General features: G+C 42.1%; 2 protein-coding genes across 5 annotated transcripts in view; both read left to right on the top strand.

Annotated features, from left to right (window-relative positions):
- LOC110979639 (uncharacterized) overlaps positions 1-6,365 on the top strand; it is a 37,675-nt gene extending 31,310 nt beyond the window's left edge. For 2 of the 3 annotated variants that reach the window (XM_022235639.2, XM_022235638.2), the window contains exons 29-33: positions 507-630; positions 1,347-1,492; positions 1,855-1,975; positions 2,832-3,073; positions 3,508-6,365. In XM_022235639.2, the coding sequence (XP_022091331.2) occupies positions 507-630; positions 1,347-1,492; positions 1,855-1,975; positions 2,832-3,073; positions 3,508-3,670 (796 nt within the window). In that variant the 3' untranslated portion in view covers positions 3,671-6,365. Of the gene's footprint in view, positions 1-506; positions 631-1,346; positions 1,493-1,854; positions 1,976-2,037; positions 2,199-2,831; positions 3,074-3,507 lie in introns of those variants that run through there. The other variant, XM_087132561.1, reaches the window with a different exon arrangement.
- Positions 6,366-8,306: 1,941 nt separating this feature from the next.
- On the top strand, positions 8,307-15,379 carry LOC110979649 (transmembrane protein 26-like). 2 transcript variants are annotated; one of them, XM_022235652.2, is made up of 4 exons: positions 8,307-9,504; positions 10,306-10,510; positions 11,239-11,721; positions 12,909-15,379. In XM_022235652.2, the coding sequence occupies exons 1-4, from the start codon at positions 9,314-9,316 to the stop codon at positions 13,164-13,166; spliced, it is 1,137 nt and encodes a 378-aa protein (XP_022091344.1). In that variant the 5' UTR covers positions 8,307-9,313; the 3' UTR covers positions 13,167-15,379. The 2 variants fall into 2 exon arrangements, with proteins under 2 accessions (XP_022091344.1, XP_022091346.1); XM_022235654.2 differs by having other exon boundaries at positions 9,368-9,504; positions 10,216-10,510.
- Positions 15,380-15,863: the final 484 nt, after the last annotated feature.

Here is a 15,863-nt window from a genome sequence, read left to right as displayed (position 1 = left end):
AGTTGGTAGAAATATGCTTGCTGTTTGAAACTGTTTCTCTGAAATGATGAAGATAAACAAGCCGGTCCAATATTACAAAAATGCAAGGTCATTCGGGAACAAAGCACATTGCGAGAGTCAGTATAGGGCAGAACTGATGGAACAGACCTTCCGCATGTGTCCCAATGATCTCCCAGACGCTTCATTTTTGGACATGCACTGTTGGAATACTGAACATGCTCATTCTGGTCCTGGTTTGTTTGTTTGCCAATCTCTGCTCAAGTCATTATCAAAGTTTTGACGTGGTGAAACTGCTCGTATGGCTGAGATTGTATGTCAACAATTTCTGCTTGTCTCTATGCACAAACTGGTTGGTTTGCAGAATTGCTTATTGGACATTAAAAGCCAAAAGTTCTGGAAGTTTCTTGTAAAGGACATAGTACGTTAAAGCTACAGATTTCCAGCATTTTAGAGTTAATTGTATGATGGAAAATAGACTTGATTGGTGTGGATTTTTCCTGCTACAGGCTTTTGAATGAACGACTGCTATCAGAGCTAGAGGCCCGGTATATAGGCAGCCATGCTACCATTGTGTATCATCACACCAAGTACGAGTACAAGACCAGATGTAACCATCCTGATGTCCTAGATGTAAGTTGAGTGATAGTATGCTGTGTCCAAAGGAAGCGCCTTCTTCTCTTAGAAGTAAACGCTCCCTGTTGAAATATTGCTGTTGAAACTTTGGAAACGTTGAAGTGGTGTTTGAAACATTTGCAGTTGTACTTCTGTGGCAATCTGTACATTCTGACTTCACCAGTTTGAGCTGTTGGAAAACAATTCTTTCCAATAAGTCGCCATTGTACATGACACTGTACCTGAAAGGTACTATTACTGAATACTTTCTTCAAATATTCAACAGACTTTACTGTTTTAAAACACCCGCCATTGGTGTTCATTTGTTCAGTTACCTTTGGAATTGTCTTCTCTTAGTCGTAATCTACTGAGGTATTTTTCCTTTACCGTCAAGCTCTGAAGTGGTCTTTTTCACTGGTAGTCTTTCACTCTCAGATGGTAGTCTTGCACCATAAAGATTAATTGGGTTCACGGTGTAGATCACGGCTTAGAAGCAGCTGTGCTTTCAGTGTTGTAGTAGAGACCATCATGACACCAGAGGCAAGACCACTTCACAAGACCTGTCACTGTGGCAGTCACAAAGTCCGTTTTTGGTCTTGTGATGGTCATTAAGGGTCTTGACTGCATCACAGAGTGCTGTCTGTAGACACTAGTAGTATTCAGAGAAATGTAACAGCGAGAGACAAAGCTGAAAACCCTCAAAGTAAAGAAGTGTTTGCTGGTTCTTCTGGTAGGTGCTGATATCTCTAGGGACTGTCTCCATCAAGCTAGGAGATCACAATGAAGCCAGAAAGCACTTCCATGAAGCTTTGGAGAGGCAGAACATGATCAAGACGCCGGAGCAGAAACTGCAGCTAGTTAAGGCGCTGCTGGGCATGGGGTGAGTGAAATGCACCCCGTTTGAGGTGGTTGGCATATAAATGGGTCATGATGTATATTAGGGTCGTTAATTTGCCTTGATTTGGTTTAAGTACAGTTATGAGAGTGACCCAATTAGACTGTTGTACACGAGCTGTACTTGAGTAGGATTTGTATTTGGGAATAGCAGTGGCAAATGAAAGAAACAGTTTCAGCGGTTAGTCTTATTGCTCGTCATGATCTGATATGTTGATGGCAATGTTTACGAAAAGATTCTTGCGTTCTTGGGACACTCAGAATTTTTGTGGGTGTCTTTCCACCTACACCTACTGATGTTAACTCATGATAAATTTGATGGACTAAAGGAAGAATGTTTCCGTTCAGGTCTGTGTTGATTTTACAATTGAAAGCTGATGAGGCCATCCGTTTCCTTCGACGTGCTGAAGAGTTGGCCACCGACGTACTCGGACCTAAACACCATTACGTCGCTGCCATCAATGGCCAGGTGTGCTCTCTTGCATTCATCCATTGTTATCGATAAAGTAAACTCCACACGTTGCACACCAGTTGGCGACAGCTGGCATTTTGTTCAGGCATGGGTGCCGCCAGGATTTCTGACGGGGAGGGGGCAAGGCACTTTTGCAAGGGGAAGGGGGGCAAATTTCCTGGGGAGAGGGCTGGAGCAGCAACCTGGTAAACCATTACTGGTGGAAGGGGTCAGTTGTGAGGTATTTCAAGAAAATTGGTGATTTTCATCCCTTTTCGTCCTTTTTTCCCCTTCTTTTTATTTTGGTTTTTGATTTCTTACTGGGGAGGGGGGGGCAGGTACCCCCTTCACCCCATGTGCAGCGCCCAAATGCACAAGTGATTTGCTGGTATTCAAAGCAGGGACCTGAATGCAGGGAAAGTGCATTGCTTACCTCACCTGACCACCTCTCCCGTTACTTTTTTGGTAATGTGTGACCATACCGGATGGAAATCTTGTTCAAGAATTCCCCCCCCCCCAAAAAAAAAAGTTAACTAGAGTTGTTAGTGGAAAACAAATAAGGTCATAAATGGGAAGAACTAAGGTGTACAGAGCATGGAATGATTAATGATTAGATGAAGATAACTCTTTCTTACAGTCAAAACCCCCCTTTGGAATAAAGTATGTGAGAATCTCAAAGTAGGTGACACGTGAAGTGTTCAAAGGTTTCTAAATGGCTTGCCACACTTCAAAGGTTTGACCTAACCGAGTGTAACTGGTAACCTACTTTGAGAAAATGCAGTAACAGAAGCGAGATGACTGCATTGGAAGTACCAGTCACTGTCATTTTTATAAATATAAGTAATTGTGGTTTCTGTTTTTTTTGTTTTACCAGATTGGCCAGCTGTATTACAGCCAGAGCAAGCTGGACAACGCCATGCTGCTCCATCTCTGGGACCTGAAGCTGACCCAGAGCGACGTAGGGCTGAACCACCCCCGTGTGGCGGCCATCCTTAACAACTGCGGCCTGGTGCTAGACGACATGAATGACAAGATGGCTGGCGAGGTGTTTCAGGCCGTGCTAGGGATCCTTATAGAGGCATATGGGAAAGATCACGTAGATGTGGCTACCGTCAGGTGGGTATGGGCTTGTGTGTTGGGAGGGGGGGTTGATCTGTAGACCTTATTCAAAAATGGTGCAAGTACAGTGCTTATTCTGTGAAGAGTAGTCAAAGATAACATCTCATGTTCCATACAATAGACCGTAGAGGTTTTACAGGGGTAAAGCATTTCTGTTCGTTCGGTTTTTGGTTTTTGGAAGGACTGATTAAATTTTTGTTTGAAGACTGTTTTTCCAAGAAATAGACCTTTCGGTTTTCGTTTGGAGAAAATAAGAATTTGGAGGCATTGCAAACAGTGAAACCATTTATTACATGTGAGCAGTTGTGGCCATCTTGACTTTGAAACCATCTGATGTTTGCCAGCCTTTACACTAGTAGGGCAAATTACCAATTCCTGTCTGTAATGGTGGCCCCAATGGATCACAGCTTTTGGCTTTTTTCATGTTCCAGGTACAATCTCGGGCTGTACTTCCTGGCCACCAACATGTACCAGCGTGCCAAGTACCAGTTTGACGAAGCCCTGCGCGTGTGCGAGTTGTTTCTTGAGGGGGACCATCCAACCATTCGAGCCACCAAGACAGCTATGGCCAAGTTGAAAGATTTCATGCAGTAACATGATGACACGGGATGCACCTAGGATGACAGGCGAGGGTTTTTTTTTCCTTTTGGAAAAATCAAGTGGTACATTTGCGTAATTTGTGGTTGCGTAAGTGACGGAAAAGATGACTAAAATGTCTTTGATGCTGTTTAAATTAGCAGTTTGCACTAAGTGTCTTTACTCTTCTGAAGGAGTGCAGACATGAGCCAAGAAGACCTGCTATTGCTTAGCTCCCTTTTAAGGTAGAAGTGGTTGTACTTGTTATGTAAACTCAGCATTGGTATAGCTATGTATGTGTATGCATCTGTTTTCAAGTGTGATATGTATGGATTTCTCAGTGTCGTACAGTATGTGGTGGGGTCGGTCAACCCTAATAAGCCGGGGTATGTTAGACCATCTCACAGTCGGGGCTGGGATGGATTCCCTCCAGAACTCTGCTGCCTCAGGGCTGATTTTTGAAAAACTTTAACATGCATATAAAAGACACTCCTTATCAGTCTGTGGTTTTGTTTTTATGGTCATTTGAAGTTCAAAGCCACAAGCGTGCCAATCCCTGTGCATTGAACACAGCAGTGGAAAAGTGTCCCTTTTTAGCTGACCTGTCTCAGAAAAATGGGTGTTGTATATATAACAGTATGTTCACTTTGCAGAACATTGATGTGATAATGATCACAAAGAGTTGCTGTAAAGCTCTGAAAGGCTCAGCTCGTGAAAAAAATTGTTACTGCAGCAATACCAGAAAAAAGTGTCGAATGGGGGGATTGCCAGAATCCACCCCTACCTCTTGAAATTTGTGAGGTGGTGAAAAAAACGGCGGCAATCTTTGGGGAAAGGTTTAAATGTGATGTCTTTTCAAAGTTCCAGCTCAAAAACTGAAAACAACAGCTTCTTTCTCTGTGGATTTAGACCTTTAATTAATGACATGTCTGCAAAATTTCAGGCAGTGACATGCAAACTCACCACCCGCTGCAGGGCGCTGGTAATGGTTACATTATAGAATCAGTAGATGAAGAGCCCTTGGGAACGAGGCTGGTACCAGAGTGTTAACAAAAGAGTGAAGTGGGCTGTGAATATCAAGAACGGGCATCTTACTGGGTTACCTGTAAGTGGTTCATGGTTAAGCTTTGTATAGGTAAAGCTTTTGGCAAGTTTACCCACATGCACAATAGGGGATTTTTAAGTGGATTATTTCGGGTGGTTTTCGAAGGTCAGTAATGCCATAATGTGGAATGAAAGAGAAATGTTGAGCAATGTTTGATTTTGCTTTTATTTCAGCACTACAGGCACGCAGATTGTTTTGCAGCGAGGTGAAATTGAATTCTAGATATTTTGATTGTCAAAGCAAGCGTGCATTTCCAAATCAGTTTTGGGAACGACACAGTAAACTGCACCCAACAAGGGGTGTATTTGCAAAGGGTTCAGACAATGGCATCAGCCTTACGTTGCGATTGTTGAGACTCTGCCTGAGGGGAGTTGACATTATGGCGAAAGTGGGAGTTGAGGTTCAAGCAGCACATGCTAACACCGGCGTAGTGTGACAGAGTGGTGAAGGATGATGCTAAGTGCTGTGCGTTCAGACGCTCATTGCTAAACGGTAGTGTTTAGAAAGAGACTGGTGTGTAGAGGATGTGGCGTTTTGAATTTCAAAAGCTGTCTAGAACTACTAATGCGGCAGTATAAGTCCAAAGGTTGGAGGGTTGTGTTTTGTTGGTTTGTGAACTTGACGTGACCCTGATGTGTACTTTAGCTTGGGGAAGAATAGTTAATATCGTACTTATAGTTATGCCAACTTATATGTGATTTCGGACTTAGTGTTAGTGATTGCTGTAAAGATTATTATTGAAATCCGTCCAACTTTTGAAACATAAATATACTCTATTTTGCAATTTTAAAGCAAAGAAAATACAGTAGAACTTTTATTTTATGGCATAACTTTATTATGTCGAGACAAAAGTAATATAATCGTTGTGCTGTGATACTTATATGATGATGTTTTAATGGTTTTAACTAATTTTCATAGACAATCTGTGAATCAGTCCTAAAGGACTATTTTAAAACAACAAATACTTCAACATAGAAGTCTTTGATCTGGTGTCTTTGTAGCATGTTTGAAACCAAATGAAAGAGAGTTCTGGTGGTAACACCCTGTGGATAGATCTTTTTTTTGGAGGAGGTATGTTTACATTAATTGTGTACTCGACGTTTCGACTAGTGTGCCCTGGTTGTTCTCATGAGTGGAGTGTTGGTGGAGTGCTGGCGTATAAGGGCTGAGCGGGAATTAGCTTGCGTCCACGGAGCACTGAGGCGTGAGACGGATGCTTGGCTGCGGGGTCGGTGATGCGAGGTAGCAGATGTTGATGCACTGGCGCTTGATAAAGATTCCTGGTGTACCGGACTGGTGGTAGACTGGGTGGGGTTGGTTGGAGGTGGGGACGGGGTAGGTTGGTCGAATCGTCGAGTACTTACTCATCGGTTATCAGGACCATACCTCTTCCAAAAAGAGATCTATCCTCGTGGTGTTACCACAAGCGCTCTCCATAAAAGTAACGTATGGGTTCGCTCCCTGATTGTTGTTTTTACACAAAGCGGGAAAACTTTGTCCTTCGAGTTGTAGCTAAAGACACCATTTCTCAAGTCGCTTTCATTTTTTATTTTATCCACTTGATCTGCAGGACAATCAATATCTTTAATTAAATTTAATTGATCATCAGTGTTGTACGTTGTCCTTTTTGTACGAACTTGGTACTTTGGATAAGCTTCCATTCTCTCGTCAATTTCGGGAGTGTAAATGTTTGAGGCAGCTCATTTTGAATGTTAACGATTTTTTTATTTTTCGAGTAATTCGGGTAAAATAATGCAAGAATTTTCTCTAAAACGGCCAATAAATAGTAACGCTTATATTAAAGGCTTATATCGAATCTAAAACCAATCCAGAGCCGCGACCCTCGTAATTCTCAATTTTTGAAAGCAGAGTTTCTCTTTCATTGTCTAAAGATTTGAAAATTTGTTTCTAAATCTTCTTATGTCTGTAAAGTCGGCTTCTGGAAACGATTCTTGTGTGATATGAGCTCGAATCGCTTCTATAAAATGTTTAATAAGAAATCTTCTACCGGTATTTTTTCCTGAGTGTAAAACGTGGATGTTGTCCTCGTGGAGGGCGGCCAGTTTAATTTCAATGAAATGCTCATAATAAGAAGTGATTGGACATGAGCAGTAGACGAACGGGGAACCCAAGTCGTCTTTTCCTAACTCCACCCATCCCAGTGTAGCCCTCGAATTTGACAGAAGGGTAAAAGCTGAGAGAGTGGTAGTGGCGCAGAAAGTCACATGTGGCTGTGTAGTCCAATCAAACGAATTACGCGCGTTATCTTTTGACGCATATTCTGTTGATGTTTTTCCTCTCCCAACGTTGTTGGCAAACCATAGCTGACCAACAGCAAAAAGCAAATAATTAAACTGAAAACTTTCATGCAGCTCTCAAAAACTGTACACAATGAATACTTCCATTTTATATTAATTAAAATTGCCTCTCTCTTTAACATTGCGAGGGCAAATGAACATTTTGAGACAAACATTGTTGTCTGTTTGCCTTTGAACCTTCTACAAACTTTTGTCGCCCACAATGCAGTGGTAGGGAAGAAAAAGCTACTTGTTTGAGCGGGGAGAACTACTGTGCACTGCAGTGTATTCCAAGATCTGGTACCCTACTATTAAACCCCTCAATTGGACGAATACGTTTGACTGAGTGGCTTCCATGGCGGTCAATGGATTCAGTGTCACATAGTTCTTTGCATCCCCCCCTTGTTCTTCTAACTCGTTGAACGAGAGACAACCACTGACCTCCAGCACGCTGCATATTCGCACTTCTGTGATTTCTTCGATGGATCAATGCTCGCATTCCCCTACCTGTCGGTTACCGCGTCATTCATTAAGAGTTGAGCACCCGCCGCTATTGTAAACTTGGGTTAGCTACATTGATCAAACTTACATATCGTAACAGCCGTTTCAATGCACTATGGTAACCAACAACATGTTTTCTCAAGCATTTTTAAATTCAGATTTTGGAATTTTTGTCGGAAATAACATAGCCGGAATAGAATTGTCCATGTGTGATTCTAACAACGATTAATTCATAAACACAAACAACAACGTTCTCTTTAAAATAACTGAATTTGAAACCTGTCATGCTTGTGTTCAGGGTCCTGAACGCTGATCACAGGTGATCCACGCATGCAACATGTTTCCAAAGATACAGGCCTGAACACCATGAAACGAGAGAGCATTAAAATATAAAGACACGAGTTCAAAATATGTTCCAGGTGTTATTTCCACTACGATATTTGTCAAGTTGTACAAAGCACAAGCGCTGATGAGTATCCGCTAGCACTGAAGTGGCGCCGTGCCTTTGCGCATCATTTCATGAAAACTTTGACGCACAGCTGACTCCCAGGCAACACGAAACAAGAAATCAAAAACCTGAAACGGGGGATAACAAAAAAACTTTCCCGCGGGAATGGTCTCTATTTTCGAAAAAAAATACAAAAATGTTTTCTGCCCACTCAAATAGCCGACGGTACAACCATGGCAGTGCTTTAAGAAAGCAACAGCTACCCTCGAAGAAAGCTGTCTATTGTTTAATTTTAAAACCATTGCCTAGGACCCAAAGTTGCTGAAAGTTCACCGTCGGTTACTATCAGTTATTGCCTTAAAATGCATTTTTGCCCTAATAGTGGGGTTGACCATGGCGTTATTGTCAAGTTAAGATTTTGAAGCATTGTCTAGTTTGCTTAGTGTTTTAATTACTTTTTAAGTGAACCTGTTAAATTATTGTGACAACTATATTATTTGCCAACAAAAAATTGGTGTGGCATTGCAAGAGAAGGGTTGCTATGTGCTGTTTACAACATAAGCTCTCACATTGCCTACTTTTCTTCGGATGGCCAAGGATTGTTGAAATATCAGCCTTTGTTGGTGTCAGAGTTTGCCCTGTGTTGTGCATTTGACCTGTCACTCTTCAGGAGGGCTGTGTTAGTGGCGTTTATTATTTGGTGTTTTGATACCTGAACAAGTGAATTATTCATTTGCTTTTGTACCGGTGCCCACCAGAGCGCACTCATGGTAAAAAAAAAAAGCCGCGGAATCGGTTCAGTTCGCCAAGGGTATATATCCTGGATTATATACCCAATGAATCTGGCACGAAATGGTCAAACCTATTCCGGTCTTTACACACACTGTCAGGTCCACTTCTCCGAAAATGTACACAAAAGATTTCGATTTGCGGGTCAACTAACACAATGAGCATAACGTGAAAGTGTTCAGGCATTACTGCATAATTCTCTGTTCATCGCGTGCAGACTCGTTTGACATCGCAACACTGACGCTATGTGAAAAGTGGACTATCATCGATTGTCACGGTAACCCAAGTTGGTTGTTATTACTGTAATTTCAAGGAAGCGGATATGCATAGCCATGGGGATCGACCTGGAATGCAGTACCGTGTTTATTCGACTGCAGCCCAGAATAATGCGTCACAAATACCAGTGTTCTCTCACTGCATAATAAGCATTTACACAGAAAAAGTCGTCAGTCACTGTTGTGAAACTTTTCAGCAGCCAGACTCATGAACACTGTCGCCAACTGTAGTCAGAAGTTCCAGTCATGATTCTTCGCAAGTTTGTTGAGGCGAGCTTGGTGCGAGCGGCCTTCTTATTCCACGGCCTAGGTGGGGCCGTCATTCTCGTGTATTACACCCAGCAACCACTCTTTCTCGTCGTGGCCCTTGGTGTATTGCTCTTCGTGTTTGAATTGGGCACAACGGTACGATATAACGAGAAGGGCGAATGGAGATGGTAAGACGTCTTTCCCGGATATGAAAGCATTTTCCTATTTATAATTACGTGATTACGTCTGGTGTTTTCATCATATACACTTTTTTACATTCGCTGACAGATATCCAAAAGTAGACAGACAGCAAAATATGATACTCGTTTTTAGGTTTAATCAATTTACTTCGTCACCCCAGAAGAGATATTTAGAGTTGGCGGACAATTCTAAGGACATGTAAACGTGCGCATTGATAATTTGACGCACATTTTAATTCTGTATGCTGCGAGTAAGCGTTATGCTTCATGACTTTAAAATAGATGTGGGTGTGGTTACTCTTTTGAATGAAATATTGTTTGCAGGTCAGATCCTTCGAATTGATTCTTTCCTGACAATTTTAGGATTTTTGAACCAGGGACACGAAGCAAATTTCTTAGAACAGAGGTGGAAAGCGCAGGGGAATTACCTTCAATTTCAAACAGATCGAAAAGGCGTATCTGAAAGAAGTAATATGGTCATCAAATGTCATTTGTTGCACCCCCCAAGTTATAATCCAGGAACAAATCGGTCTCAGTTGGCGGGGGGTATGCTGTTGCCATTTTAAAGATCTGAATGCTCCAGTATTTTAGAAGCAACAGGGGGCCTAAGCCACCTGTCTTTTGGTAGAGTTTCTTTTATGGATGAAAAATTTGGACAGTCGTTAAGAAATTCCCACTTTGTTTCCCCCGGGACCCAAGACTCACATACGCCACTGACCGGTTTGACGGCATGACATGACACCACAGCCTCTCGATAACAAACAATGTCCGACCTTGAATCTCACCAAGGTTTGTCCCAGTCGTGGTGATATACCTCGTCATGGTCGTACCCGTGATTTGGATCACGGAGCTCGACCTGCTAGACTTCCGAGTGGCCCTCAACGTGACGGGCAGCGGAAGTTGTCCGAGTCGATTCATCATTCTGGAGGAGATCGATTCGTCTTGTAAACACGTCTTCGATGATGAAGTGAGAGGCGTGACCCAGGAACAGCTGGTAGGTAGACCCATGCTGATATTCCTTGTTACTCCACAATAATGATTCTGAGGCTATATGCATACACCCATGGTGTCGTCAGGAAAAAGGGGAGGGGGATTGGGATGGCGGGGTAGGGATATAACCACTGTTTTTCTGGGAAGGGCATTTCTAGGAAGAGGCAGAGTACTGGTACTCATCAGCTAAGTACAGTAGTAATAAACAATTAACAGCGGGAGGGGGCCAATTTTGAGGGTTTTTTAAACGAATTTCCATCTCCGTTATCTATTTATCCATATTTTCTGTTGCTTTCTCCCCTTTCTACATTTCCTTTTTTACATTTCAATTTGGGGAGGGGGAAAGCGCCCCCGTGCACCCCGCAAGCAACGCCCATGTATCCAACCCACATCTGACAAAGTTTTCCGGGTGTCTCGAAAGGATTTCGTGCGTCGATCTAACAACTCAGTCGCATACATAATCAAGAAGACTACGATAGTTTTTCATTTTAGATGCTCGAAAACAGTATCCTATCACATTGTTGATTTTTGTGGATGTCTGTACTTTTAAATGTTGGCCAAGCAGTAGGCCTATGGGAAACGATGGTTACACTCGTGGGCGTCGCCTTTTAACGTTCATTGCCCAGAAGAGCACAATCCTAGTGCAGTTTCCAATTCAGTGTGCACATTTCATTTCAAACCACAGTTTTGCAGTTTTTGCCCTGTTACCATTGAACCGTTTCCCGTTGGCAGGATCGGTACAACTTTGGGCAGACGTTCTCGGCGCTGTTTCAGCAGTCCTTCATGATCGTACTGATCTTGGGCCGATGGTTGTTGCCTAAAGGTGGTATGACCAGGAATGAGCTATCCCAACTTCTCCTCGTCTACGTTGGCATGGCTGCCGACATGCTGGAGTTCTCCACTGAGACCCTGCGTCAACCGGAGATCGCATGCGAGCGGCTTATCTTCATCGCCATCTTGGCCGTCTGGTCCTGGTCACTGCTGCAGTTCTCGTTTGGCCAGGCCGTGGCTACACAGCGATCTAGGCTTCTGATAAGCAAGGTGATAGACCGTGCTCTCGACGGGCCGCCAGTCAACTGTGCCTCCTACCTGTGTGGGTCCGAGATCTGGGCACTGTTGACAGATGTGATACTCCAAGACGGTCCATACCTGGTTATCCGTACCTATGTCATCATCGAGTACCAAATCACCGATAACATTCTCATTTTCTTCGCGGTGAGTGGCTGGACAAACTCTGCCCAATCTTGTGCTCACAAGAGTACATTATGTAAGGAAGGTTAATTAATTAAAGACCGATTACACCCAGTAAGTCGCGTGACCTATAGCGGGTTTCAACATCCAAGAAAAGTTTTCTGAAGTGTTCTTCATCAAACTACAGCTGAAGGTCGGTGCAGTAATCATAAAAAAAAACGAAAAAACGCAATAAATTTATGTTGATTTTTTAAAAATGTGTTAGTTTTACACCAAAATACCCAGTGGCACCTTAAAGTTACAGATTCCCTTTTCCCAACGATAATATGTCACTTGTTCACACATGGCCATGAATGGCTGAACAGTCATTCTTTTTTGATGAGACAAAGAGGGTTTGGGACCAAGTTTCAGTTGAAACGCCAGCATAAATCCTATTCAATTCTCCCTCTCTCCATTGAAATGTTTGTAATGAATAGGCCAGATGTGTTCACAATGCAGTCAGGTGTATCAGTACATAATATCTAAATGGTTGGCTGAAGGACCATGGTCAGGATACCTTTCTTTGAATAATTTTTGGGTACGAGCGTACTGAGTCACCACAAATATTCTCTTCTCTGTAGTCACCCTAACCATCTTGGAAAGTGTGGTAACTTTATGAGCAAACTACTGCACATGCTTTTTGTGGGCCTAAAACGTTTGCAAAGTAAACCATTGCAATCATTAAGATACGTCATGATTCACCTGACTGCATCGTGAACACATCTGGCGTATTCATATACAGTTATATTCTTGATGTAATGAAATGACAGCTTTGATTTTTTTCGCTGATTTCCTTTTGCGCTTCGTCTAAAAACAACCGAAAGCCCTTGTAATAATCATAGCTACAAACACCATCTCGTGAAACAAATGGCAAAACTATGTCCACTTTCCGTTTGGCTCGAGGCTGCCAGGCTGGATTTTCAAAAGCTTTGACACAGGAAAATGTGTTGAAAAACAAAACGAATGAAAGTAAACTAACCCATCAGAAAATAAATACTCTAGGGTCCTGACGTGTAACTTTCGACTCTCTGCGATCGTTTGAAATTTAAAAAAGCATAGGGTCCCCTTTCTTCAAAACCGAGCGCTAAGCAGTCTTCATTTTTGATAAGACCTAGTGCATTTTCTTTGAGCTTGCGTACAACTTTCACTTTTTATCCTCTTTGCATATCCAGGTGAAGAACCTTCTATTGGTGATCATGCAGATCTACCGATTCATTGTTCTCGTAGTGGATACTGAAAACGAGTCCAGGAAACGGTTAGCTCCCGTGGAAGAGCTTGGACTATCTGTCCTGCAGGCCTTGCAAAACACCACAGCGGCCGATGGACGAGTGTCCCTCGCACTATCATACTCCAACGGGGAATATCAGGAACAACCGGAGGAATTGAACCCAGGCAGTGGGACTAATGGACCCAGTGAGAATATTGCTTGACTCCCCCAACAATTTCACGAACAAACGGACAGAATTTCCGAGGAATTCATGATTAATAAATGAGCGCGATGTGTGGATATTCATCTATTTTAATTTTATTGGTGCCTCGCCAAATCTTTTCAATTAGTGTTTGGTGTTTCTAAATGTAAAACATCTGTTAAGTACGTAGTAGTAATGTTTCATGATTTTAGGTCCAGCTGTCCTTAAACTATCTAACAGTATTGTAGTAGAGACTTCAAACAAATGTTTGTGTGTGATGAAATGTCAGATTTGAGTCTTTGGTCTTTGGCAGACGTTTAAAAGGCTCATGCGCTGCATCTTCTCAATGTAGTTCTTGTAAATACTCCGTTCATCTGACAGATATAATCTCAATTTTATTATGCTGATTTGAAGGGCATTTTGGCGCTTTTTATTTTAGTGCAAGAATGCGAATGTGCAACTTTATGAGCAAATGTATGTCATCTACGACAGAGATCTAAATGTTTCAGCTACTTCTGCTGTACAATTGACCATTTGCTGTTGTAAATTTTGTTTCCTTTGGTAACTTGCTTCAATTCATGACAGTGCGCTAGTGCGTACAGTGTTCTCGCAGAATTTCCAGTGAGAAATACATCAGTCACAGGCAAAACTCAGGACAAAAACATCTCCCCGACGCAATTGCATGCTCCATCTTATTATTGGTACATTTGCAGCCAAGTCACATTGAACTTCCACCCTTGAAACAGCTCGAACAAATTATTAATTACACATAATCAAAGAGGCCATGGCCTCCTTATGTGTAATTAAGTGCGTATGGTGGAAGCAATACGAGTGCCAGGGACCACTTGAAGATTGCCGTTTTTTAAAAGAGCTCCTCTATTAAAGTAAAACATGTTTTCTTTGATTATCTGTTCAAATTAATATGGAAGCATCCAAATCAAACTTAGTGTCATTTGTCTTCAGAGCTCAATTATAACAAGCTTAAAAGTTTTTCTGTTCATGCCAAGACGCGAATTCTGAAAGTAGCTTGCGTCATTCGGAGAAAACAGAAAACAACAGGAACCTTCGCCCTGTGTTCGTAGTGGATAAGCACTTGCACCGAACGCCATATAATGGCTATCTGCATTGTTTGGCATGGACAAGGGTTTATTCACTACGACCACAAAGCCAGGGCTCCCCTTGTTTTCTCCGAATGACGCAGTCTACATTGACTATCTAGGCATGAACAGAAAAAAAACTTTTAAGCTTGTTATAGTTGAGCTCTGAAGACATATCACGCTGCGTTCGATTTGGATGCTTCCACATTTATTTGAACAGATAAAATCAGAGAAAACATGTTTTCCTCAGATGTGCTCTTTTAATACAGTCTACTAATTTTTCTCAGGGTTATTTTCCGTTCAGTGCTCAAATGGATTAAAATTCTCCAGTGGTGCATGGGTGTAGATTTATTTTACATCAGTAAATCAGCAAATGTTACATCAGAATATCGGGGTGGAATGGGATGGGAAAGATTCACTGAGCGACCAAGTATTCAGAAACAATTCTTTAATATGTTTTGCATATGCCTCTTTTTAACCAGAAGAATGTTAGTGCTAGGCTCACAGAACCCTTTCATTTTATCAACCAAAACGATACAAAGGAGGCACGTGTTAATCCGCGGCCCCAACATTTGGGCGCTTCCTCAGCGACGACGAAGAGACGAGCTGGAAGGGAGTTTTCCATACCATACATTTCAACCTTTGATGATAGTTTGAACCGCCATCAAAAATACACCTAATAGAAAGCTCGTTATCTTCAGCCTCAACCAAGCGCAGATCCAGGGGGTTAGGCACATGGAAAATGAGATGGGATTCCCCCTCCTTACCTTTTGGTTGGCTTCCGATTTTACCTCAATTCGTTAAAATGAGCATATATCTCATTAATTTTAATTAAATAGTGTTGTATTTTCATGAAGTATTTAGTAGTAGGTGTCTTATTATCTGCTGTTCTGATAACTGCGTAATATTTTAACACTGGGCGAATTGTTCTTTTATTTTTGTACCGACGGCCAACTCATGTTAGCAGCCAGTTGTAAAGGGAAAACTACCTCTGTAACGTCAGCAGATCCTACTCCTTCATAATGCAACAAAATGTCATAAGTTGAGACCCAGTCATACCCATATTTGAACTTTGTCCCCTCCAATAAATCTAAAAAGAGAGAAAAGTACACACAATAAAACATCACCGCTCCCCCAACTTTTAAAGTGTAGTACATGTCCCCCTTTGTCTGTCTGAGGCATTGCCCTTAGTTGTCAACCTGCCATTTGATTACGCTGACATAGTGTTATCCTTACAGCCGTCTCCTGTGCAGTAACAAACACAATACGGAGGCGTTCTTAGTTTCTCGTGATGAATGAGTGTGACAAAGCAAGCAGAACGAAAGATGACCTCACAAATCATTCAACCCACGATACCATTCATAAAGTCGTGTCCGAGAGACGCCTCATGCAGCATACTTGATAGATTTCCAGCCCACTGAACGGATTTTGACAAACGCAGCACTCAATAAAAATGGTAAAGTGAGTCGACAGTCTTTACTGTGGCAAAGATTTCATCCGCAGTCGTCAGGTGCCAAAGTTTTCAAGAGGGTCTACCTATTTTGTGGATTATAAATATTTGACAGCTGGCCAAGTGATTTGTTGATTTTAGTCAGTTGCTGATGGCCCCATGGATAGTGGC

Source organism: Acanthaster planci, linkage group LG01 (genome assembly GCF_054643075.1).
Source record: "Acanthaster planci isolate LZ-2023a linkage group LG01, COTS_SCS, whole genome shotgun sequence".
Lineage (NCBI taxonomy): Eukaryota > Metazoa > Echinodermata > Asteroidea > Valvatida > Acanthasteridae > Acanthaster > Acanthaster planci.
The sequence above is the reverse complement of the archived record's forward strand: the minus strand, read 5'-3'. Positions and strand labels throughout refer to the sequence as shown.